Source organism: Xenopus laevis, chromosome 2S (genome assembly GCF_017654675.1).
Source record: "Xenopus laevis strain J_2021 chromosome 2S, Xenopus_laevis_v10.1, whole genome shotgun sequence".
Taxonomy (NCBI): Eukaryota; Metazoa; Chordata; class Amphibia; order Anura; family Pipidae; genus Xenopus; species Xenopus laevis.
Window position 1 is genome coordinate 25,202,880 of NC_054374.1, and position 26,425 is coordinate 25,229,304.

Here is a 26,425-nt window from a genome sequence, read left to right on the forward strand (position 1 = left end):
CCAAAAGCCAATTACGCTTTTGAAACATGTTATCAAAGAGAAAGTTGGGACATTTCAGAAACAAACCCGGGACTGGAAGAGGCAAGGAATAACATTTGTGCAGGGTTCCCTCCTTACCTGGGGAAAAATTCCATCTTTCCTGTCTGACTAAAAGTGATTTTTCAGCTAGTGATGGCAGAACATGGGTCATCAGATGGGCCTTCTCTAAGTGGAGCAGGAAGAGAGAGGATGTTGTGCAACTTCACCTCTCCAGCTGCTGTGTAGAAACAATAAATAGGACACCAGAGGTACTTGCAAACAAAACCAAAAGGGTGTTATTGAAACTACACATAAAATACTCAGTGATCAGTGTATAACTGTATTCAACCAAGTACTGTCATCGGCAGAGCAGAGCAAATGTGACAGCCCTGTGGAGAGGGCTTGGCGAGTAACTGTTGTCCTGGATAATAAAGTTCTTGAGGTCGTCCAGTGGAAACTGTAGGAACAGCCCTTTAAAGGAGAAACAAACCCTTAATAAAAAAAACCCTACCCTATATAGACCCCCTCACCCCCAGCCTATCTCCCCCCCATGCATTTGGTCTAACAAGGGGCACTAGGCAGGATTGCCCACTGTCACCCCTTCTATTTGCCCGGGCAATAGAGCCCTTTGCAGCTTTGGTAAGACAAAACCCACGAATAGCAGACTGGTCCACACAAATAGGCACAGACAAGATACAATTACATGCTGACGATACCTTGTTATACCTGGGGGATCAGAGTCACTCATTAACGGAACCTTTGGCTCTCACCTGCCTGTTTGGGAGGGTGTCTTATCTAAAGGTTAACCCTACCACTCTGTTCCTGGTGGATCCAAAGATGCCCGGGAAGGACCTGAGCCAGTGCCCCCTCCAGGTCACATCTAAATTTATATATCTAAGGGTAGAAATTAAACTCCCCATAGCCAGTTACTATGACTTAAACCTGGTTCCACTGTTGGAGTGGATTGAAACAAGACTCACGGCCTGGGCACCACTGCCAGTGGGTCTGGTAGGTAGAATAGCCCTTATCAAGATGTTCATCTAGCCCAAAGTCATGTATGCATTGTGGCATGCACCACTTCTTATTCCCAAAACCTTCTTCAAAACAATAGAAGCACTGCTTGGGAAATTTATTTGGGGTAAAGTTTGGCCTAAATTCTTTACCCAAGAGGATGCAGGCCTGAAGGTATTTTAGAAGGTAGGTAAGTGAACCCTGGTATGATATTTAAAATGTAAGTGGGTGTTCTTGCCAAATAGACCTTGATATGTTTTCTTTTCAGGTGATCCATTGTACCTTGGTTGACTTCTGGAGAGGCTGATGTACAAACGTAATGTTTTGAGTCTGAAATATGTTTAAGTGATAATAAAAGTTTGGTATAGCAAGCAGGGATGTTCCTGGGGGAGACTGGAGGGGACGTAATGTTTGTTGCCTTTTATTCAGACAGTCCCCTAAAGTTTTGCACAGGTAATTAATTTACAGTTGGGAGGGGAAGCTGTTTCACTATCCTGGGTTAAAGTATTTAGCAAGGCATTTTAGTAACTGGCCAGGAGATGTCATAGTCCTACTCTTTAAACTTCCCTTAGTTACCATTAGCAACACTCTAACATTTATGTTCCATTGAATCAACCACATTTTCTACATTTGTACACAATAAAGGACCTTCTCATACATATTCTATTAACAGTTGACCAATGCTGGGAGACCTTTCATTCATCTTTTTGGTGGTTTCCCCAATATAGATAAAGTTGCATGGACAAATTAGCATATAAACTTCAAAACTATGTGTCAGGCTTCTTACGCCCATGAATATTAACATCTGCACCAATAATGCCCCCTGTGAAAGAATATCATTGGTGGCTGTTGGAAAGTATAATTAGATTCCTCAATAGATGCCAGTGAACAAAACTTAGAGACAAAAGTGACCCAATGTAGTCAATCTCTATGGCACCTGCATTCTTTATCTACAAATTTTTCACCCTCCTGCAACCCCTCTCAATCAATTTACATTCTACCTTCTTAAGGTCATCTTGCAACACATAAGGATTATGTGTTATACAGCACACCTGTGAGAACTGACTAATAGGTATAAATCTTTTGTCAGTTGGGGAATGGAAACTTATCATACGATAACAGGTAATTACGGTCTATAGGTTTTGTGAAAATATACGTCTGGCAACCTGTCTCAATATGTGTAATGTCAACATACAGAAATATGATGTATCATTATGAATTGTATGTCCTGATGGGCACCATTCATTTCTCCCGGAAAATGGCCATGTCCAAGTCAACCCCACACTGGAGGAACCTGTCATCCTCTTTGCCTGGCAAAGTGTATATTAGAAATGGATGCACCTTATCAATCAACTTATGAAAGAGTTGGCATAGGCTGGGGCAACATTGGATACCATGGTTGTACCCTGCAACTGCAAGTAATATCTGTCCCAAAATGTTTAAATAATTTCAATGTAAAATAAATCTGTGTATAGAACCTGGTTCTCCTTCATCAATCTTATCAAGCATTGAACGTTTACTCAAAAAGTTCCAACGCCAGGTAAAAACCCAGTGGGCCCTCATGCTGCTAAACATTTTGCCTATTTCATGACCTTTCCCTATTTTCTATGAGAAAAAATAGATGGAATAATAGATTATAGTATGTAAAGAGAAGAGACTAGGAGAATAGAGGTTGACTGAGGAGAGGAAGAATAATAGTACTGAGAGTGGACCACTGGTCTAAGAATTTTGGTGGGCCCCTGGTATCCCAGTCCGACACTGGTCCTACGCATCTCCATTAGGAGGGTCTGTATACACTGGCCAGTATGATGAGAATGAAACCATTTTTTTGTGTGGAGATACTCAACTTTATTATACATATTCATAAATCTCAGGATAGATATTACTCGCAGTTGCAGGGGATGGCCACGAGCTCCAATGTTACCCCAACCTGATTTATACATTGATTTGAGGAGGAGCATGTTTATCAAAATGTACTCTTCGCTAGGCACTGTTATTACTGGTGGAGGTACACATTCTATGACATATTCTATTTATGGCAGGATCACTTGGACTCCATGGTCATCTTCAATGATGCAATTAATGGGGCCCATTGAGACACATAATTCATAATGGCAACTGATCTCCAAAGACTCTCATTGTGGATACTGTCATTGCACGTATCGATAAAGGTTTCCAGACATGTATTTCCACAAAACCTACAGACTGTTATCAGCTATTATCGTATGAAAGTTTCCATCCCCCAGCTGACAAAAGATTTCTACCTATTTGTCAGTTGACATAGTGACGTGTAACAAATAATCCTTATGTGTTGCAAGATGACCTTAAGAAGATGAAATTTTAAATTGATAAAAAGAAATTTCCTACAAATGTCTGACAAAGAAATTGTGAAGACAATAATGGTAGGTGTCATACAGATCAAGACATTTGGTTACTTTGTGTACATTGTCCAGGCTGACTTGTGGGGAACATCCCTCTCAGGGTCCTTTGCCTCATCCTTGAGAAAGGTCCTAGCAAGTTACATATTATACAGTGAGCAATGATCTTAAAATTGTTTTTGTATTCCAAGTTTACAGTTCCCCCGTTTTTTTAGTTTGAATTAAAAAATAGAAGCTGGCACAGAACCACCCACTTCTATTTCCCTTAGTTACCCATCACATCACTGTGTCTGCCTGTCATCATGCCCACCCCAACATCACTGCGTAAAAAGAGGATAGGATGGAGCACACGATTCAGCAGACTTTTGTTGCAAGATATTTATTAACATAATAACATGACATGTTTCAGATCAACATGGATCCTTTTTCAAGTGTTGATCAGAAACACGTCATGTTAATAAATATTTTGCAGCAAAAGTCTGCTGAATCATGTGCTCCATCCTATCCTCTTTTTAGGTATTACATGGGTTGGACTGGTGTGGCCTAATTTAGGAAAGAGAGCAGCAACACATGGTCGATTTCGTTAGAACAAACCTTCTTTGTTCCCAACATCCCTGCCCCAGGCCCAATTCTATCTGCCCCTCCCCCTTTGTTCTAGTTTATCTGCCCCTCCCCCCACAAGTCAACCCTACCGGCCAGGTAGGGTTGCCACCTGGCCGGTAAAAATGATGGTTGATCCCAATGCTATTAAAAAAGATAAATATATAGGAAGGCCAGTATTTTTTCCCAGAAAAGGTGGCAACCCTACCGCCAGGTGGCAACCCTACTGGGCCTAGGTTGCCACCTTTTCTGGAAAAAAATGCCGGCCTTCCTGTATATTTATCTTTTTTCCCTATTAATAACATTGGGATCAACCATCATTTTTAAAATACCAGCCAGGTGGTAACCCTACTGGGCTCTTAATATAAGCAGCATGGTGTGAGGCCAAAAACAAGGTTGTGAGGTAACATATCTGTATCTGAGCAGCTATCCCCATGTCATAAGGGTGATAATCACCCCCTCCATGCATTCATAAGGAGTTATTTCATTTAGAATGATGAGGAATCCACTTTAGTTGAAAATACAGCTATTGAAAGCTTCTGGTCTTGTGTCATTGACTGTACACAGTCTCAATGGCATTTGCTCTGGCAGTTTCATAGTTTCCCCTTTTTAAAAAAAAAAAAAAAAAAAAAAAGACTTGTTTTTATCATTTGTTGTTTGCCATTCGCTATTGTTTTACAATTTAACTTACCATTAGGATATTTTTACCAGGCCATGGCTTGTGTAGCACATTTCTGCCCATAAGTAAAATGGCTGCGCGTGAAGTAATGGAACCCTAACCATTCCGTTCCATTCTCTATGATGCCGCTCTATCCCCACCACTACGAGCTTTATGGTATATAGCGGAACAGGGGAAAGATGGAGGAGACGGCTGTCAGACTGATCCACTGCTGCCCAATCACGGGGAGAGCCTGCTGATATGGAACGTTCCACTCTGATGTCAGAAAAAGTAGGGACTCTGGCCTTTATATTCTGCGGGTATCACTGTTGCTATGGTACTGGCTGAGGGTGCCTTCTGCTTCTCTGTCGTGAGGGCATGGCTTAGTTTGTTAGGGCCACAGGTAGCCATTAGTCGTCTATTTTATATGTCTCCTGCCGGCCTGTGTTATTTTATTACAGAACCTCTGCTTACAGATGCTAATGTTTCATAAATCTCTCACACACCCACCGTCTCCTCAATCTTCATGTGTGTAACTTACTCATAAACCCTGAGTATCACTCGTATTATAAACGATAATGTACCCCCTACTATAAATGATATAGTGGATAATGTACCCCCTACTGTAATTTATAAAGATATTATGTTACCGAGGAGTTATGTGACCATATAAAAGCACAAGGCCGCAGGCCGAGTGCTTTTATACAGGTCACATAACTCCGAGGTGACTATTAATATCTTTATAATTTTCTGTAGGGGGTACATTATCTATTATAATCTACAGTGTTTTTACTTTTTTTATTGTCTCCCTGTGTGATTCTTCTCCTTTAAACTAAGTTCTGTGGCATTCTGACCACATGGTTGCAGTCATTTGGCTTTAAGCTAAAAAGTGGCAGAAGGGGAAAGGCACGAAGGGTGTAAAATGCAGGGGGGTGGGCAACTCCAGAGATGAACTGAGTGAGATAAACAGAGAGGAGATTGATGGCACAAGAGGGACGTGAGTGGGAGGGACAGACGCAGCGAGACTAAAGTATGAAGCTGGGGGGTGGGAGCAGCAAACAGATCGAGACAAAGAGTAACAGGGTGATGGAGTGTGACGAAGAAGGAGGGGGGAGCAGTAGAGAGAGGCAGACGGAGCAATATTGAAGTTACCTGGATTGGAGCGCTGAAGAAACAGGAGCAAACGGTGACAGGGTGTGGGAGGGGCAGAGGGAGGAGGAGCGGAAGAGGAAGCCCGAGGCAGACGAAGCAAGATCAGTAATGGAGGGGGAACAGAAGAGGAAGAGAGACACTGAGGGAGCAAGCATCAGAGGGTGGGAGACAAATGGAGAACGGAGAGGTAGGAAAGGCAGCACGACCTTAATAGGAGGCGCGAGAGAGCAGGCAGCGTGAAGGCGGAAGTGAGGCAGACAAAGCAGGAGGAAAGCTGTAGGGAGAGTGCAGCACTGATAGCTGCTGACGCATTAAGCTATAATCGGCGCGTTCTGACGTCAGAACGCGCCGTTTATAAGGATATAATTTACAGTCTGGTCCCATAGGGAAATGACCAGACTGTAGATTATAAGGATATTAGAAGTCACTGAGGGGCTCTGTGACCATATAAAGGCACAAGGCTGCAGCCTGAGATATACAGGGAACTCTGAGTATCACTCATGTATTATAAGGGATAATGTACCCCTACTGTAAATTATAAGGATATTAGACGTCACTGAGGGGTTTCTTTCTGTTGCAATATGGTAGCTCCCACTATTTTGTAAGTGCAGTTCTACATGGAAGGATGGTTGTGCTCTGATTATAGTATCTTTTCTAAACCAGTGAAAAGAACAGTAATGGCGTGAATGGCTGCCCCCATGGCTACACAGCAGCTTGTTTATATAAACTATAGTAGTACTTATCTGTTATCTACTGTGTATCCTGTGCTTGAATGGCTGCCCCCATGGCTACACAGCAGCTTGTTTATATAAGCTATAGTAGAGTTTCTGAAGCAAACACACCCGTTGTACCAGGGTAGGGCAACACTACATTATATTTGTATCACGTTTTGACCCAAAAGGTATTAAAATAAAAACAATTTCTTTTATTTTACATTATTTTACATGGTTTGATGCATTGTGAAAATGTATGCTATATGTCCCTCTTATACACTTTCATGTTACTGTTCCTTAAAAATGACCCTTGTGCCATAGGGAAATGTGTGTGTGTGTTTGCACAGCTACATCTAACACTGAATATATATCAATACAAAGGACTCCCATATGCCAGAGTAATTTCCTTGTATTCCTGCCACTGTTTACATGACATTTAGCAGCAGAACACTTATCATTATACTGGCAAACATACAGTATCATGAAACCCAGCCCTGGGGCAAGAAGTGAATTCTTTACTGTTTATTACACACACTGAATTGTGTGTGTGTGTACAGTAGTCTTCTCGTTGAATTTTAATAATATCAGCGGACCATTTAAAGGGGTAGCAGGGTTGTACTGATACAGCTCAGACCCTCTGTTGCTCCTGGGGACCCCCAGGAATTGGAGCACACCCCTTTTTCACCTGCTGTAACCTCAGCTAGAAGTGAAGATCTCAACCAAGCAATCCATAGAATGTATAAATATATATAGTGTAAACGTCTAATTTCCTTATCAAATACAGTAGGGGGTACATTATCCCTTATAATACACTAGTGATACTCAGAGTTCCATGTAAAACTCAGCCTGCAGCCTTGTGCCTTTATATGGTCACACAACCCCTCAGTGACTTCTAATATCCTTATCATTTACAGTAGGGGGTACATTATCCCTTATAATACATGAGTGATACTCAGAGTTCCCTGTATAACTCAGCCTGCAGCCTTGTGCCTTTATATGGTCACAGAACCCCTCAGTGACTTCTAATATCATTATCATTTACAGTAGGGGGTACATTATCCCTTATAATACGAGTTCCCTGTATAACTCAGCCTGCAGCCTTGTGCCTTTATATGGCCACAGAACCCCTCAGTGACTTCTAACATCCTTATCAATTACAGTTGGGGGGTACATTATTTACAAAAAAAAAAATAATTCTCTAAATGCAATACAATGCAAAAAAATGCAAAATGAATTCTAATGAATTCTAATATCCTTATCATTTGCAGTAGGGGGTACATCACTCCTCATAATACATGAGTGATACTCAAGGTTCCACAGGGCAATGGTCATGGAACTCTGACCTGATTTCTCTGATATACTGATATTTTACAACAGGCTGTACATTATTTATTTTGGGGGTACAGACTCGCTACAGGACTCTTATCTTGCCAGAATTTTCTATTTCAGTTTGGAAACAGGCGACTCATTTGGAAACATAATTCAAACACAGGAAAGCTGAAGAGTGAAGACCAGTTGCAAAGTTGCTAAGATTGAGTCGGTCTACAAAATACAATTAATTAATTTAAAGGCAAACTACACCTCTTTCAATTGCTGATAGGCGAGTGGTTTAAATGAGCCATGCACTCAGGCTGCATATAGCAAACTCTAGCCTCAGCCGCAGACATGGCCATCCCACCCCATCAACCCCACTATTCTATGTGCCTGGCCAAACGTTTGACTTCACAGTCTCTTTCCAAAGCTTCTCCCCCAGAGCCGTCTTAAATCCAGGAAGGTTGCCACATGGCAGAGTCAGTTTACTGAGCAATGAATAGGAGGAGCAGAGAGGAGGGAGCGTCCCTCAAGCTGAAGAATGTCTCTTTTTTTTTCTCTCCCACCCTCCCTCAGCCCATTGATGTTCAACACTCGGCTCCTGGATCGGCTGGTAGCAGTGAGTGAGCGCTGAGCCTTCCTCATTCCCAAGCAGCACTATGGGCACCGCATACTAAGGGCAACAAGGTACGAGCTTCTCTGTCATGTTACATAGTAGCAGAATTTATTCCTGATATGAAGGAAACTTGCTGAATACTTTATGTTGCATTGTTTAGATTGGTCTTAAACAAACCTCTATCCACCTGCCTGATTCACCTGTCCCAATATGTCAGGTATTTCTGACCACAGGGTAAATCACAGTTCCAATGCAGATTGTACTGCTGGGGAGATGGGCTGCTCTCTACTGTCTTATGGGAATGTCTGTCGGGCTCTCGGCAGATCAGAGTTACTGTCTGTTGCATTATTGTCGGGCACACGCAGCTGCAACGCTCCTGCAGGAGGCAGTTTGTTGATCCTAGAAAGTGTCCTGTGTAGTTCAGCTCCTGCACATCCCAGCGCCCCTCACTGCACTTCAAGTCTGTCTGTCCTTGGCACTAAATTGGCAGTACAAGGGCCGACACTGGCTGCCAACTCAGCTGCTCCAAAATGGGCCAACAGCAGGGGCTTAACTATGGATCCCCAGGGCCTACCACCCCTACCCCATGCACTTGTCCCCTCTGCACCAGCACCCTCCTGTCACCCATATCCAGCTCCAGCTTGCGCAATAAATTCCCAAATGGGTGTTTTGCCCCCACGTCACTTTCAAAAATGCCACCTTCAATTCCCTTTGGCTTTATCCTAGTATCCAAAAATTATGGGGAGAATTTCAGGGATATTGGAAATCTCTAACACAACTGATCTAATAATCCCACCGTACAAGAAACGGATCTATACATCCAAAACCTTTCTCATCCACAGGAGCAGAGTCATTGATCACACCCCAGGAGCCATCCAATAAATCGGATGTTACATACAAGTTATTCATTACTCTTAAACTATGATGAGAGGAAATATTGTTGTTTAAATTATTTTCTTACTCAGGTTAGCTATACTAACTTGTAACTGTGTGTGTTCTAGATAAGTGGCTAAGAATGTATTGATAATAGAATTTCTTTTATGTACCTACACATTTCCATTTTGTTATTTACTTTATTTGGAAACTAAATAAAAACATATGCTATGTATGCTTCAAAAACACTTTTAAATGCCACTTTCAAAAACACTTCCAAAAAGCCACTTTCAAAAACAGCAAAAATGATAAAAGGCCAACTGTAAATTGTCTGTATCAGACCAAAGCCTCATTATATGCCCTGCTGCCCTTTTAGCCATTCCCCTTTTTGTATCAGCTTTCACTCAGCCACTTGCAGTTTGTTTAAAGGCAACATTAACCTACTTTCAGCTGTTAAGGGCCTTTGGATGACAGGGATTACCTTGTTTGACTCAGAAGAAACAGACACACAAGCTTTATTCATGTATAACCTCATAGGTTAGTGACATATTTTGCACACTAGTGAGTGCGTGCTGGTTTCATGCTCAGAGTTAAAGATACAAACATGTAACTCTTGCACACAATGTGTGACTCCCGGGTTAGGAAGTACCTTGCAGGCCAGAGAGTGGAAGCGGTCCTCGGGATTGAAATGTTTGTTGTAGGGTGCCAGCACCCATTAGGGTAAGGGAATGAGCCAGTACAGTACTACATTGTGTGTGTGTGCCCATTTAGCAGGTGCACCTATGTGGTACAATTCACGTTTAGTGATACAACACAAAGAAAACATGGGAAAGGGAACTGCTATATTAATTTAGTAAAACTAGGGGTGGGCAGCAGAGGCACCTGTCTAGGGTGCAATGACATGGAGAGATTTGTCTCCCCTCTCTCTCCCTTCCTGTATATGTTGCTCTGCCAGTGGGCAGATGGCAAAATACTCAACTACCCTTCCTCTGACTTCATTGGTGATCACCAAAACCCTGGCGGTACAGTCGACTTGTGGGTTTGGAGATTATGGGAAAAAAAAAACCCCTGGCAAGTACCCTTCTGATATTCTTAAAGCTCCAACATAATCACTTTAAAGACATAATGCCATGCAGACAATAGGTGATGGTGTAGTAGTGTGGCTTAGAAATAAGCTATTCTTGGCTTGGGTGCCGATATTTTTTTAGTCCAGCTCTGAATTAGTGCTTCAAATCTATAGCTAAATCTACTCGCCCCTCACCTACACATAAAACATGGATTTCTATCCTATTTCCTCTTGTCCCTAATATGTCTTTAGTCATATTGACATTTGTGGACCTGTATCTTTGAGGAAACCAAAGCAGATCCCAGATGATCATAGCAACTCTGTGCTGATTCTGTCCCTTGCTGGAATCGAACACAGGATCACATGCAGCAAGATAGCAGTTCGAATCCTGCTGCCACCAGGTGTTAATTATCTTCCTTTCCATCTCTAGATGGGCACAGCTAATTAAATGGCCCACTGAGGCTGGAGGAAAGGAGATTTTGCCATCATCACCGGAAGGATCTATTTTATTATAAAGGAAGGGAGATTATGTAATTCCCTAGAAGACAGGTCATTATCATACCAGCATGTAATCTATTGCCATTAGAGGTGATGAGACTAATTGCTGGTAATGCCTTGTAAATAAACACAGCTGAACCCGCCTGTGGGAAGAGAGTAGGATTGTGTCCCTCGGGCTCTTTCTTGTGAGTGTCTGACTGACTGGGCACATTCCACTGGTTCATTTCACAATCCTATTGAATCATAACTGGTGTTTGGTTCCTCAGACCCGGAACACATTTTGCAATAAACTTTTTCACTGTTGGACGAGCACGCAGGCAACGTTTTACCTCTGAAGCTGCACTGATGATATGTTTGTGGCTTACTCTTTCCTCCAAGATTTGCCTCCCAGCCTGCATGGGTGCTGCGGTGTTAAAAGGGTTAATGCACCCTAGTGTTCGGTGCAAGTGATTGGCACAAGCTGTATCTTTTGCTTCTGGAACAGGACATCCCCCTTTGCAAGGTAAATAATATGGCAGGTTGGCTCCCTGTTATCATCTTGCAGTTCCCAGTAATACAGAGCTCTCATATTGTGTGTCTGTAATAAGCCCCTGTGTAACAATGACACTATTATGGGATGGAATTCAGCTCAGATCTTTCAATAACGTTTGGTTTCTTCAGTGACCCCGGCAAAATCTTGGGCCAGATTATACATCCGACTCTACTTCTGGAATAAAGGTGTTTTTTGTAACCTTTACATGTTTGTATTTGCAGCTTCAACTGAACACATTCTGCCAGAATTCCCTAGAGAGACAAATCCCAAATGTATGAGAATTCCACCAACTTTCCCTAGAAATTATTTACTGCACAGCATTTACTCTCTGCTCTTCCACTGTCACCTATAATTAGCTGCGATATCCCCCTCATGCAAATTATAAGGATATTTGACTTTCATAATCTGTATACCTGAAACTTTGTGTCTTTCTATGTCACAGAACCCATCAGTGACTTCTAATATCCTTATCATTTACAGTAGGGGGTACATTATCCCTTATAATACATGAGGGATACTCAGAGTTCCCTGTATAACTCAGCCTGCAGCCTTGTGTCTTTATATGGTCACAGAACCCCTCAGTGACTTCTAATATCCTTATCATTTACAGTAGGGGGTACATTATCCCTTATAATATATGAGTGATACTCAGGATTCTCTGTATAACTCAGCCTGCAGCCTTGTTCTTGTAAGCTGTCATCAGAGTGTCCCAGACTAGCAAAGTGCACACTGTAGAAGTCTGAGTTCACTGCTGTCGTTTTTTTTTTTTGCTTTTTTTTTTTTTTTTTTTTTTTTTTTACAGTACGTGCATTTCCTCAGTCTTTTCAGTGCGACTCGTAGTGAGAAGTATGACATGCTTAAGCAGAATTACCTAATAATTTCCTATGATGTCATGCAGAAAATATAGGAAAATAAAGTGTACATAGTAACCATGCAGGGTGTGTAGTATTTATATTGGTCCTTTGGCTTTAGTTCACTTTTAATGAACAACAGCTAATGGCAAATTTGAAATGTATTGTACTTTTTCTTTTGAGTTGCATAATACTGCCCTGGGTACCCCTGGAACTATAGCAGGGTGACTGTTACCCCAATGTTTCTATATATCTGTAACCTTGTTATGAGCTAAAGGGGCCCAGACAAATTTTTGACAGCAAACGTCTGTTCTGCTGTCATTACATTACAGCCAATCGTGTTTCTGGATACACTAGGGGGCACATTTACTTAGGGTCGAATATCGAGGGTTAATTAACCCTCGGTATTCGACCGTCGAAGTAAAAAAGATTTACTGCATTTCCTATGATCGAAAGAAAAATCGTTCGATCGAACGATTAAATCCTTCGAATTGAACGATTCAAAGGATTTTAATCCATCGATCGAACGATTTTCTTTCGATCATAAAATTGATTAGGAAGCCTATGGGGACCTTCCCCATAGGCTAACATTGGTGCTCGGTAGGTTTTAGGTGGCGAAGTAGGTGGTCGAAGTTTTTTTTAAAGAGACAGTACCTTGACTATCGAATGGTCGAATAGTCGAACGATTTTTAGTTCGAATCATTCCATTCTAGGTCGTAGTCGAAGGTCGAAGTAGCCAATTCGATGGTCGAAGTAGCCAAAAAAAAATTTGAAATTCGAAGTATTTTTTCTTCTATTCCTTCAGTTGAGCTAAGTAAATGTGCCCCTAGGTGAGAGTCCATGTTACAGAGGGGTCATTGGTTTCTTCTCATGGCAATAGCAGTAAAGAATGAAGCATACCGTAATATAGTATCTGTATAAAGGTCCCAGGTAAGGGTGGGACCAGGGTAAGTGCCGGACTATGGAATGGGCAGTGGGAAGACACTGGCAGGTTACAATAAACAGGACATTTCTAGCCCTGCAGGAGATTTTACGCTCAGTCCTCTTTGCAACTGGACAGTTGGGGTCATGACTTAAGTCCACCTTAAAGGGCTCAGCCCCACAAAATGGGAAACTCTAGTAGATATCCTTGTAAACATATTTTTGCTGTGACTTTTGACACCATGCAATCTAGGCAAATGGTATGAAGGCAGTTTATTATGTATTACGCCTGGGCTTTTTGTCTTCGACCCACTTTTGAAATATTCACCAACATCTTCCAATTACATCCAAGTAAATCTGTAAATCAAGTTTCCAGTGGGAAATTAATTCTGCAGAGAAAGAATGAAAAATAAACTGTATTAAATAAACCGCAAATAAGTTCCCATATTATTATTATTATCCTTTCATTTATATCACGCCGACACTTTGACAATGTTACCCATTTCGGTCACTATGGGTTCTCTGAGAACAATATTCATTTTTATATTTGACTAATCCTTTGGTTGGACTTTAAATTATGCATTCATGCTCAGCCTAACCTGCCTGTTTGTTGGAGTGTGGGAGTAAATTGGGGTGCCCAGAGGAACCCACACAGACATGGGGAGAACATACAGACTCCTTGTAGATTGTGCCCTGGCTGGAATTGAACCTAGAACCCTAGTTGTTCCCCATGCAACAGTGTTAGGTCCTTTGAGGATCTTCTTCGTGGTTTTGCTGACTGAATAAGACAACCTTATCTGTTATCCGGAAGCCTGTTATCCAGAAAGCTCCAAATTACTGGAAGGCTGTCTTTCATAGACTCCATTTTATTCAAATAATCCAAATTTTTAAAAATGATTTCCTTTTTCTGTGTAATAATAAAACAGTAGCTTGTACTTGATCCCAACTAAGATATAATGTATCCTTATTGGAAGCAAAACCAGCCTATTGGGTTTATTTAACGTTTACATGATTTTCTAGTAGACTTAAGGCATGAAGATCCAAATTACGGAAAGATCCATCATCCGGAAAACCCAAGGTCCCGAGCATTCTGGATAACAGGTGCCATGCCTGTACTTGAAACTTGCTGATAAGACTAGATGCTGCTAAAAAGGGCAAATAAATAGACGAGGTCCATTTGTTACAACTATTTATATATTGGGGGGGGGGCTGGAAACCATACTTCTTAAAGGGGTTGTTCATCGTTGAGAAAACTGTTAGTATGACGTAGAGAGTGATAATCTGAGACAATTTGCAATTGGTTTTCATTTTTTATTAGTTGTGTTTTTTTGAGTTATTTAGCTTTTTATACAGATGGTTGCTAATGTCCAAATTACCCTAGCAACCATGCACTTATTTGAATAAAAATGTTATGTACGGACTCCCAAACCCCAAGGTCCCGGTCCCGGCTCACACTTTGGGAGGAGCCCTCCGCTATGCTGATGCCGCCAGGTCTTAATGTGAGAGGACCAATTAGAGAGCTCTGGGCAGACAAGGAACCGTTTGCTGCAGGAACAGAGAACTAGGAGCATTTGTTTTTATATGGGGTCAGTGATCACCCCCCGATTTAAAAGCTGGAAAGAGTCAGAAGAAAAGGGCAAATACTTGATGAGTGGGGCAAAGCATGTTTATCCTGTTTAAAAACTTCATGGGAGGATTCCGGGAGTCACTTGTGCAACCTTTGCGCCTGCCAAAATGCTCTGAATCTGCCTGAAAAGTTCAGCTGAAGAGACAGCCAAAGATACAGTCAAGCTCCCCCCCTACTCAGTGAGTAACGACCCCTTCCCTTTACTTTCTGATGTTCCCAAACTGTGGGGCTGACCCCCGGGGGGCCTGAGAATTGGCTGGGGGCTCAGCAGCTGGAAACTATGGGAAAGAATTAGACAATACAACCAGCAGAGTGTACTCAGCACATAAAGCTTTGTATAGAATTGAATAGAAGTCTTATCACTATTTACTGTACAAGGGAGCAGCTCTGATAGTGGCGTTTGCTTTGTAATAAAGTGCCAACCCCATTAATAGCTCAGTCTTAAAGGAATTGTTCAGGGTAAAAATAAAATCTGGGTAAATAGATAGGCTTTTCAGCTCTCTAACTCTGAGCTAGTCAGCGGCTTGAAGGGGGGCCACATGGGACGTAACTCTTCAGTGAGTTTGTAATTGATCCTTAGTATGCAGCTCAGATTTAAAAGCCCATGTGGCCCCCCCTCAAGTCACTGATTGGTTACTGCCTGGTAATCAGTCAGTGTAAACCAAGAGAACTGCAAAGCAGGAAGTAGTGTTCTGGCTATTATGTTACACATCCAGTCACTCCAGCCTTTTTACATTACATTTTTGGCTAACTAACTACTGTATATTAGAAACATTTTTTATTTTGCACAGCCTATCTATTTACCTGGTTTTTATTTTTATTCTGAACTGTTCCTTTAAAGGTGACAGAAGCTCCACCCACGCCTAGGGGTGGGAATTTGGGGAGTGTAAAAAGGGGTCCCAAGGAAGTACCTGTCACTGGCTGTGCCTGCCTGTTTTCAGCCCACAAAAATTGGTGCAATACAATAGGAGTCATTTACAGCACCAGGGGCAAGAGGTGGAAAGAGTGTCAGCTTTCTGACTTGCACATATGAATGATTTACAAGTTAGGGGCAGGAGTTCACCTACATGGATCCCACCACCCACCCCTTTTGCAATTAATTGCAGACTTGTTTTTGCCTTTTACACGCTGAGAGGGCCGTTCTGGATGCCCCTAGAAATGACCCTGTATATCAGCCCAGAGCCCAGCACAAACTAAATGCATCAAATGCAAATCATTGAGTTAATCTCATTATTACATATCTACCACTGGTTCCTGGTGATTAAAATGCAGAGAGAGATGGAACAGGAGCAGATATGAAGATAGCGCGCTGAAATAGGAGCAGATATACAGAGAGAGAGAGATGGAATAGGAGCAGATATGCAGAGAGCGAGAGAGAGATGGAATAGGAGCAGATATACAGAGAGAGAGAGAGAGATGGAATAGGAGCAGATATGCAGAGAGCGAGAGAGAGATGGAATAGGAGCAGATATACAGAGAGAGAGAGATGGAATAGGAGCAGATATGCAGAGAGAGAGAGAGAGATGGAATAGGAGCAGATATGCAGAGAGCGAGAGAGAGATGGAATAGGAGCAGATATACAGAGAGAGAGAGATGGAATAGGAGCAGATATGCAGAGAGCGAGAGAGAGATGGAATAGGAGCAGATATGCAGAGAGAGAGAGATGGAATAGGAGCAGATATACAGAGAGAGCGCTGGAATAGGAGCAGATATGCAGAGAGAGAGATGAAATAGGAGCAGATATACAGAGAGAGCGCTGGAATAGGAGCAGATATGCAGAGAGAGAGATGAAATAGGAGCAGATATACAGAGAGAGAGATGAAATAGGAGCAGATATACAGAGAGAGCGCTGGAATAGATATGCAGAGAGAGAGATGGAATAGGAGCAGATATACAGAGAGAGTGCTGGAATAGGAGCAGATATGCAGAGAGAGAGAGATGGAATAGGAGCAGATATACAGAGAGAGCGCTGGAATAGATATGCAGAGAGAGAGATGAAATAGGAGCAGATATACAGAGAGAGCGCTGGAATAGATATGCAGAGAGAGAGATGGAATAGGAGCAGATATACAGAGAGAGTGCTGGAATAGGAGCAGATATGCAGAGAGAGAGATGAAATAGGAGCAGATATACAGAGAGAGTGCTGGAATAGGAGCAGATATGCAGAGAGAGATGGAATAGGAGCAGATATACAGAGAGAGTGCTGGAATAGGAGCAGATATGCAGAGAGAGATGGAATAGGAGCAGATATACAGAGAGAGCGCTGGAATAGGAGCAGATATGCAGAGAGAGAGAGATGGAATAGGAGCAGATATACAGAGAGAGCCCTGGAATAGGAGCAGATATTGAGAGAGAGAGAGATGGAACAGGAGCAGATATTGAGAGAGAGCGCCCTGGAACAGGAGCAGATATACAGAGAGAGAGAGAGATGGAATAGGAGTAGATCTGTGAGACTTGTTTGTGTTACACACTTTGCAATCAAGGCTCAGTTGTGCGTGGAGAAGACAACAAAAGTAAAGCCCTTGTGTTCACAACCTCAATGATACGTAATACAAATAAATACGCTGAAAAATGAATGGCCACTCACTGGTATGGGGAATAAGTAACATTTTGACCCAAAAAAACCCAGTATATTTTCTATTCTTACATTTCTGTATAAAAACCAGGGAGTCTGAGCCAAAGTCTGGACATTTTGAGTTCTCAAAGAACCTTTCGGTCACTGGAGCACATCAGTGATTGTTTTGAATCTGGGATGTTAGGACATGTGGGAGCCCCTATATAATGTACTGATATTAATGGAAACTGAATTGGATTGAGGTGCCCGTGTGATGGTTAGTATATTGTGTATTTACATCCCGGGGGGGTGACCCACAGTGCCGGCTGAGCATATTGGTGCTACCGAGTAGTGATCACTTGTGGTTACAAACTGTTAGGTGTGAAAAAGTGGTCTGGGCTGTGAGTATTGCTCCTATGTGTATGACGGGTCGCCCTCTGGGTCTGGTTTCCATGGCCACAGTGCAGCTCAGGGCATGTCCTGCTGTTTACATTACACCTATGAGACTGGGCAGTGCTTGTATATAGTGCAATAACTTTCTCTCTTTTCCATTCCAGGCAAGATATCGTTGGGACCCAGAAGCCTCAGGGTGGGAATGATGTCTCCTCTTTGGTGGAACACATCGGATGCAAAGACTCTGTGCTTGTTGTAGCTGAGACCAAGCAGCAATGGGACTGAGCAGCTCTGTGTCCCAGATGTTCTGCAGGATCCGAATCCTAGTTATTATATGCCTGTGCCTGCTGCTCTTTGGGTGGGCAGCTCTTAACTCGGCCGATGTCGCACGCTATGCACACAGGTTCAAACAGCCCTTGGATTATAGGTGGAGAGCCACTTCCATGGACAATGAAGAGGAGAGACAGCATGTGACTGCTGAAGAGACAGTCAAGCTCTGCCCTGCCCTCTCCCCCCTACTCAGTGAGTAACGACCCCTTCCCTTTACTTTCTGATGTCCCCAAACTGTGGGGCTGACCCCCAGGGGGCCTGAGAAGTGTCTGGGGGCTCAGCAGCTGGGAACTATGGGAAAGAATTAGGCAATACAACCAGCAGAGTGTACTCAGCACATAAGGGCAAGGCCAGACGTGGCGTTTTTGTAGCCTTTTTACGTTGTGTTTTTAAAAAAGAACAGCCAGGCGTAAATACGACCGTCAACATGCGTTTTTCAGCCCGTAGGATTCTTTTCCCGACATGCACTTCTCATTGTTCTCATTGAGTTCGGACGCCATATTAAAAATACGCTGCGTATTTCCGTAAAGTGTGGTTTCAAACATGCAGATCCCATAGAGTCTATTGATTTGGTAGTTTCTTGACGTATTGGCGTTTCTGCTCAAAAAAGCCAATACTGGCGTCCTGTGGCGGATTTCAGCTTGCAAGCGCCCTGTGTGAATTGCCATAGTGCGTTTTCCATTAGTTCAATGGTAGTGCAGTTTATGCGTATTTACGCCTGGCTGTTCTTTTTTTAAAAATGCCACGTAAAAAACGCCACGTCTGGCTTTGTCCTAAAGCTTTGTATTAATAGAATTCTTATCACTATTTACTGTACAAGGGAGCAGCTCTTATAGTGGCGTTTGCTTTGTAATAAAGTGCCAATCCCATTAATAGCTCAGTCTTAAAGGAACAGTTCAGTGTAAAAATAAAAACAGTGTAAATAGATAGGCTGTGCAAAATAAAAAAATGTTTCTAATATAGTTAGTCAGCCAAAAATGTAATGTATAAAGGCTGGAGTGACTGGATGTCTAACATAATAGTCAGAACACTAAAAAAACTGGAATTTTTCTAGATTTATTATAACTCGATGCTGCAAAAATCCGCCATCTCAGACCTGCCGAGGTCCTGTATAAGTCAATGGCAGAGGCACCAATCTCAATATGAAGATATCGTGGTTTGCGCTGAGTTTAGCCTCAGGCTTTTCGGGCAAAAATAAAAAATCTTAAAAAACTGGAAGATTCAATTAATTTGAGTTTTTTACTAATAAATAAGGTCAATTCGGGGCATGGGAGTTTGGTCGGGGTTTTTTTTTTTAAATATGAGATGAATTCGGAGTTTAGTAAATAACCCCATAATAATATCACAAATATAATGGAGGACAATACCATATACATTGTTTAGACTTACCTGAGCATCACATGTATCTCCGTGCTTTATGTTCCTGGGCAGTCAGTGAATTACCTTTTTGGTTTTTCCCACTATACAGGGGGCGCTGTACCACTAAAGTTTGAGCCTTCTTTAAGTTTGAACCAGGTGAAGAAAGAGAACCCCCAGGTGGAAAATGGCAGATACCAACCGGAGAGCTGCAAAGCTCAGCAAAAAGTCGCCATCTTGATTCCTCACCGAAATCGCGAGCGACACCTCTTGTACCTGCTCAAACACTTGCACCCCTTCCTGCAGCGCCAACAGCTGGACTATGGGATTTATGTCATTCACCAGGTATTTCTGTCACAGCGGGGTGTTAGGGGAGGGCTTGCCTTGTGGGTGCAATGCGGATATTTGCCATGTGGCGTCAGCCATGTTGTCTTGTTACAGGCCGGGAACCAGAAGTTCAACAGAGCAAAGTTGCTGAACATCGGGTACCTGGAGGCGCTGAAGCAAGAGGACTGGGACTGCTTTATATTCCATGATGTTGATCTGATCCCTGAGAATGACTTTAACCTTTACCTCTGTGACACTGAGCCCAAACACCTGGTCGTGGGAAGAAATGTAACTGGCTACAGGTAGGGACATGTCTACAGCTCCTAATGGCACTCGCTCCCATGTTCTGTTATACAGATAACTAGAATCTCAGCCATAAAGCAGGACAGGACTGCTGCTTCCAATGGGGATCAGATAGGATCTGTGCAGTCACTTTGACAGAATGCTCTGTTATACAGATAGCTAGAATCTCAGCTGCCATAAAGCAGGGCAGGACTGCTGCTTACAATAGGGGGACCAGATAAGATCTGTGCAGCCACTGGGACAGAATGCTCTGTTATACAGATAGCTACAATCTCAGCTGCCATAAAGCAGGGCAGGACTGCTGCTTCCAATGGGGATCAGATAGGATCTGTGCAGCCACTGGGACAGAATGCTCTGTTATACAGATAGCTAGAATCTCAGCTGCCATAAAGCAGGACATATTTAAATGCCAGGAAATACTTTACCCCACTCACAAAATATATTGATCGATAAAGACAGGGCCTTGAGTAAGTGAAATGATCTTTGCAAGAATAAAATTTGTACTGGAATATCATTATGTGAGTTGTGCTCCTGACCCGCTTTCCCCTGCTCTTCCTCTAGGCTGCGCTATAAGGGCTATTTTGGGGGTGTGACCGCCATGACCAGAGAGCAGTTTGACAATGTGAACGGCTATTCCAACAATTACTGGGGCTGGGGAGGAGAAGACGATGATCTGCGGCAGAGGTAAGATTTATTTGGAGAGGAGGTTGGCAGACGGGTAATTATTTTTAGTGCCAACAATGGTGATAATTGTACAGAACAAAAGCAAACAGAACAAGACAGATGGGTTCACAGAATTCATGTTCTATTACTTGTAACATTACTCCTTGTATTTATTACACTTGGCACTGCCTGGGATTTGCACATAATCTGTCATCCAGTTGCTGATGTTGTACAGCCAATGACAGCGGTGCTTGCTGACATTAAAATTATTATATATATATAATACACAAAAGCCATGACTATCTTGTAAATTATATAGTGAATAAAGTACCCCCTCTTGTAAAATATAAGGTTATTATAAGTTACTGAGGAGTTTCATGGCCTTTGGCCTTGTGCTTTTATATAGATCATGGAACTCCCAGGTAGCTTCTAATATCGTTATATTTTGCAACTGGGGGTACTTTATTTATTATTAATACACAAGTTTCAGTGAGTCATGTGACAGAAATGACATCAGAACTCACCGTTTATAACTGATGACATCAGAACTCACCGTTTATAAGGATGTAATTTTTTTAACATTTCTTTTATTGAACAAACAAAAGCAGTTGTACACATTGAATAAGTAACATGCATACATTGAGTTGGTTTTTGTTTGTACATAGCCTGTAACACAGTTTGCATTTATTACATTGTAACTAAATAAACATATTAAGATAAAATCAAATTATATTCAAAAAACCCACGGTGTCTTCTTTCTTCCCCTTTATAAGGATATAATTTACAAGATATTCATGGCTTTTGTGTATTATATCCTTATCAACGGTGAGTTCTGATGTCATTTCTGTAACATGACTCACTAAAACTTGTGTATTATAATAAAGTATTCCCAGTTGCAAAATATGAGGGTATTAGAAGTTACCTCGGAGTTCCATGACCTGTATAAAAGCACTCTGCCTTTTATATGGTCATGAAACTCCTTGGTAACGTATAATATCCTTATAATTTACAAGACGGGGTACTTTATTCACTATATACTGTTTATATATATATAGGAAGGTAGGACGTGATAGGCCAACCACTCAGATGAGCAGCTTTCACCCAGAAACACAGGACCCCTGCCCCCAACATCTCATCCCCAAACCAAGGCAGTTGCCCCTTCTGTTGCTGCAATAACTGCCTCTACCCCTCTGGGAAGGTTCCACTAGATGTTGGAACAATGGGAGTTGCCTCCATTCAGCCACAAGAGCATTAGTGAGGTTGGACATTGATGTTGGGGATCAGCCTCACAGTTAGGGTTCCAGTTCATCTCACAGGGGTTCAGTTGGGTTGAGGTCTTTGTGCAGTCAGGTTCTTCCTATCTCAGCAAACTCATTCTGTATGGACCTGGCTCTGTACCTGGGACCAGAGTTGTGTCTCCTGCCTTACCTGCTCTAAATACTTTCTCCTTCTAGGGTGGTGGGTCAAAAGATGAAGGTGGTCAGACCCCCGGCCGAGGTTGCCAGATACACCATGATCTTCCATACCCGGGATAGTGGCAACGAGGTGAACAGTCAGAGGTTGGTATTTTATTCCTGATCTTTCTACGGGGAAAATCAATTTCTAGGGAGGCAAGGACATGTACAGACACTTAAAGGATAAGTAAACCTTTAAAACAAGTGAATATAAAATTGATGAGGGGGCTATTCTAAGCACTTTTGTCATTTACAGTCATTATTTATTTTTATTTAATTCCAAGATATTAAGGGATACATGTACTGTTAATATGAATTAATTTTGTTACAAAAGCGCCACCTGCTGGTCAGTTTCCCACCAGTCTGACCACCAAATAGTCAAGGAAGTTGTCAGGAGAAAGAAAGAGGCTGCTCTGATGTTCTTCTGCTTAGGAAAAAATAAAAAACCTTTCCTATCAGTTAGTTAATTCAATATAAGACTTGAAAGGAGAACGAACCCCACTCCAAGCCCAGCCAGCTGATTTGCTGTTCTAGCCAACCAGAAAGACAGGCAGAAGTTGAATTTATTGATTCAGGAAGTGTCTCCTGATTCAAAGTGATAGAACTGATCAGAGATGTGTCAGGAGATGCAACCTGAAGTAAAACATTAAAGAGCACCTGTTGCCCTTTAAGCTTCTAGCAATTGTCCAACTGAAATTCATGCTATTCGTAATGAATAGAAAGAGAGTATAGCACGGGTATGGGATCCATTATCTGTAAACCCGTTATCCAGAAAGCTCCGAATTACAGAAAGTCCATCTCCCATAGACTCAATCTTATCCAATTAATTCAGATTTTTAAAAATGATTTCCTTTTTCTCTGGAAATAATAAAACAGTAGCTTGTACTTCCCAACTAAGATATAATTAATCCTTATTGGAAACAAAACCAGCCTATTGGGTTTATTTAATGTTTACATGATTTTCTAATAGACTTGAGCTATGAAGATCTGAATTACAGAAAGATATGTTATCCAGAATGCCCCAGGCCAGGTCCCGAGCATTCTGGATAACAGATCCCATACCTAACTATTCCAATACCCTTATTCCATCTCCCTTACACAGGATGAAACTATTGAATAAAGTATCCCGCGTCTGGAGGAAGGACGGCCTAAACTCTTGCGCCTATGAGTTGCTCTCGGTTGAACATGACCAACTGTACATTAATTTAACAGCAGAAGTTGGGCGGCCAGAGATCTAAATGAACATCAGGAGGGACATAGACTTTGTGAGCTAAGGTTCCAGAGACAAGGCCAGTCCTCAACATCCAAAAGGATCCTTGTTCCCATAGATGACGACACAGATGCTTTCTAGAAAGAAAATGGGACTTTCAACCAAAATCTTTAAAAGATTAAAAAAAAGAATCAATTTAAGGCCAAATCTGCTATTATATGGACAACGTTTGAAGTTCTTGGAGGTAGACACCTTTTTTTGGTGAATTTTGCACACAAGCAGTAGGGTTTCTTGTACCAAAAGAAATGACCCTCATCATCTACAAACATTCCAATAATGGTCCACACTGGACCTTCTCTTCAGAGTAAATCTGGTGCTAAAAACACATTTGGATGTGAAGCTTTGTATCAGCGGCTAGAAGTGCAGTGCGATTGGCCAGTGCTGCACCCACCATGGTAAATAGCGTGTCCAAAATCAGGTGATTAGAAGGACATGTGAGTTAGGGTAGATCTGTGAGGGTAAACTCTGTGGCGACCAAATTCTCTCTAGTCTAGGCCCTGGTCATGGCAAAGGATATAGAACTTTAGGAGTCTGGAAAACCTGGATATCTGAAGAACAAGTTGATAAGTAAGGTATATATGTGAGGGTAACCATCATGGAGACCAACTTCTCTGTAGGCTAGACTTGACCGTAAAAATCTGCAAAATATGCATAGCTGAAAAATATATGCGGACATGAAGTTTAGACCTGAGAGGGTAATCAAAATGGTGACCAACCTCTCTCAAGTCTAGACTTATAATTTACAGCTCCTCTACATGGTTACGTCAGTAGACTTGAAGGTACATTGATAGAATAAGTCAGACCAAGGAATATAGGAGCTGTGGAGCCTTTCAAAACCCCGATATCTGAAGATAACCACAATGGTGACCAACTTCGCTGTAGGCTAAACGCTCATGTCAAGGCTAATGATATAAGATCTTGGGAATCTGCAAAAGATACATTGCTGAAGGACAGAGTAAACTTGAGAGGGTAATTACAACGTTGACCCATTTCTCTCTAGACTAGACTTGTCATTTCCAGCACCTCTACATGGTTTGGTCAGTAAATGTAAAGGTCCACTGATGCTTGAATAAGGCAGACCAAGTAATATAAGCCTTTGGGAGCTTGCACTGCACATAAATAAGGTATAGGGTAACCACAATGCGGTAACCAACTTTTAGGCTGGACTTATAACTCCTCAGTTCAGGGTTAGGCATATAGGACCTGAGAGTCTGTAGACTTGAAGGTACATTGGTGACCAACTTCTCCCTGTTGTTTTCTACAATGGTCATTTGTGATACTTTTCAGGAGATCACCTTCTGCCGCTCAAACTCATTGTATTGGATCTGGCAAACCTGATTCCCAACTGGAGAGAAAGTAAGTGCTTTACAGCTCCTTAACATGGTGACCTTAGTAGACTTGAAGGTACATTGATGATGGAATAAGGAATATGGACCTACAACTCTTCGTGCTCTCCTTGAAGGAACATAATCAGATGCCGTAACGCTACAAGGCACAATGGTGGAACGTGAAGACCACCAGTCTTCGGCTGGATTACAAACAATGTATGTTCTCAGTGGAAGGTCTTCTACAGTGGGTGGAATTCATACGACTAACGATCCCAATCCTGGACATGGTCCATAACTGCACACAGATTTGCACCTTTTGCAGTACACCTATCAAGGTTCAACACTGTCGCCCTGTAGAAACATGTATAAGGAGGGTGCGCCTCAGATCTAATTATGGGGTAAAAAGTATTGCACCCAAATTTGGGGATATACTATTAATATACATAACCACAAATGCATTTTATACATGCTGCATTTAGGAGATGAGCTCAGAGTATTTTTACGTAAAATTATTTTTCTGGGGGGGGGGCAGGATTTAGGTTCTTGAGTATAAAGATGTCCCAGAATAAGACGTAATGTGCCCGGGGGGGGGGCATGAATTCATTATTTACAAGATGGCCGACAAATAAAAAAGGAAGTAATTTATGTAGAGCTAAATAAAGGGGAGCTGACCGGGTGTTCCATTGAGTTGCTGATCAGTAAAGGGCTTTCAGCATTATCTATTACTTTTTATTTTGTAGATATTTTCCAAAATGTCATGGCATGTTCTTCACTAGCCTTAGAGAGATGCACTGCTTTAAGGATTGGCCACTAGCAGCTCAGGACTGCTAAACTACATTTCCCAGCATCCCCAGGGAGGCCCCTGGTAGCAGATCATTGCCTTGGAGCAGGGGTCTCCAACCTTTTTTACCCGTGAGCCTCATTCAGTTGTAAAAAGAGTTGGGCAGCAACACAATCATGCAAAACGTGTAACGTACTAGTCAGTTGGAACCTAATGAGCCGTGGGTACACTCGCATGCACAGGGCACCCCTCTGGACTCCGGTGTTTACCGACGCCCTTTTGGGGCCCGGGGCTTTCTGCTGTGGAATCTACAAGGAGTACTGCGTAAAAAGTAACAAGTCCAAAAACGAGGTACCGGCAAGGATTAGGCAAGACGTAGTCAAAGAACAGGCAAATGGGTCAAGGCAGGCGGCCGGAATGGAAGTCAAAAAGTCAGGCAGGAGTCAAAACCAGGAATTCAAACGCAGAATAACACTTAGGCAGGATCTGTAAACAGAAGTCAGCTTGGGCACTGTCAAAATGACAATTTGGCTTTTTAAAGGGAATCTTTGGGGCAAAAAATTCAAATTTGCTCCGAATGCTAAGTGTCATGACGCAAGCATCACAACGATGGTGAAGTGACTTTGGCGTCACTTCAAGGACTAGACAGCGCGGGATCCGCCCCCTCAGTCGGGAAGAGACGCAACTGGAGGGAGGAACTTTAGAAAAACTCCCAGCGCATCTTACAAAAAGTTTCTCAAGGATACCATATAATGGCTGTGATTGGCTATTTGGCATCCCCCTTATGTGCACTGACAGTCTAAAGAAGGTTCTGTTTGGCAGTACATCTGGTTTTAACACA

At 42.2% G+C, this 26,425-nt stretch overlaps 1 protein-coding gene across 6 annotated transcripts; it reads left to right on the forward strand.

Moving 5' to 3' along the window:
* Positions 1-4,812: 4,812 nt before the first annotated feature.
* b4galt4.S (UDP-Gal:betaGlcNAc beta 1,4- galactosyltransferase, polypeptide 4 S homeolog) lies at positions 4,813-25,630 on the forward strand. Of its 6 annotated transcripts, none has more exons than XM_041583143.1 (9): positions 4,813-4,956; positions 8,418-8,528; positions 11,273-11,396; positions 17,937-18,294; positions 19,571-19,803; positions 19,900-20,087; positions 20,650-20,772; positions 22,206-22,310; positions 23,308-25,630. In XM_041583143.1, exons 4-9 carry the CDS (start codon positions 18,048-18,050, stop codon positions 23,441-23,443), a joined length of 1,032 nt encoding a protein of 343 aa, XP_041439077.1. In that variant the 5' UTR covers positions 4,813-4,956; positions 8,418-8,528; positions 11,273-11,396; positions 17,937-18,047; the 3' UTR covers positions 23,444-25,630.
* The last annotated feature ends 795 nt before the right edge of the window (positions 25,631-26,425 follow it).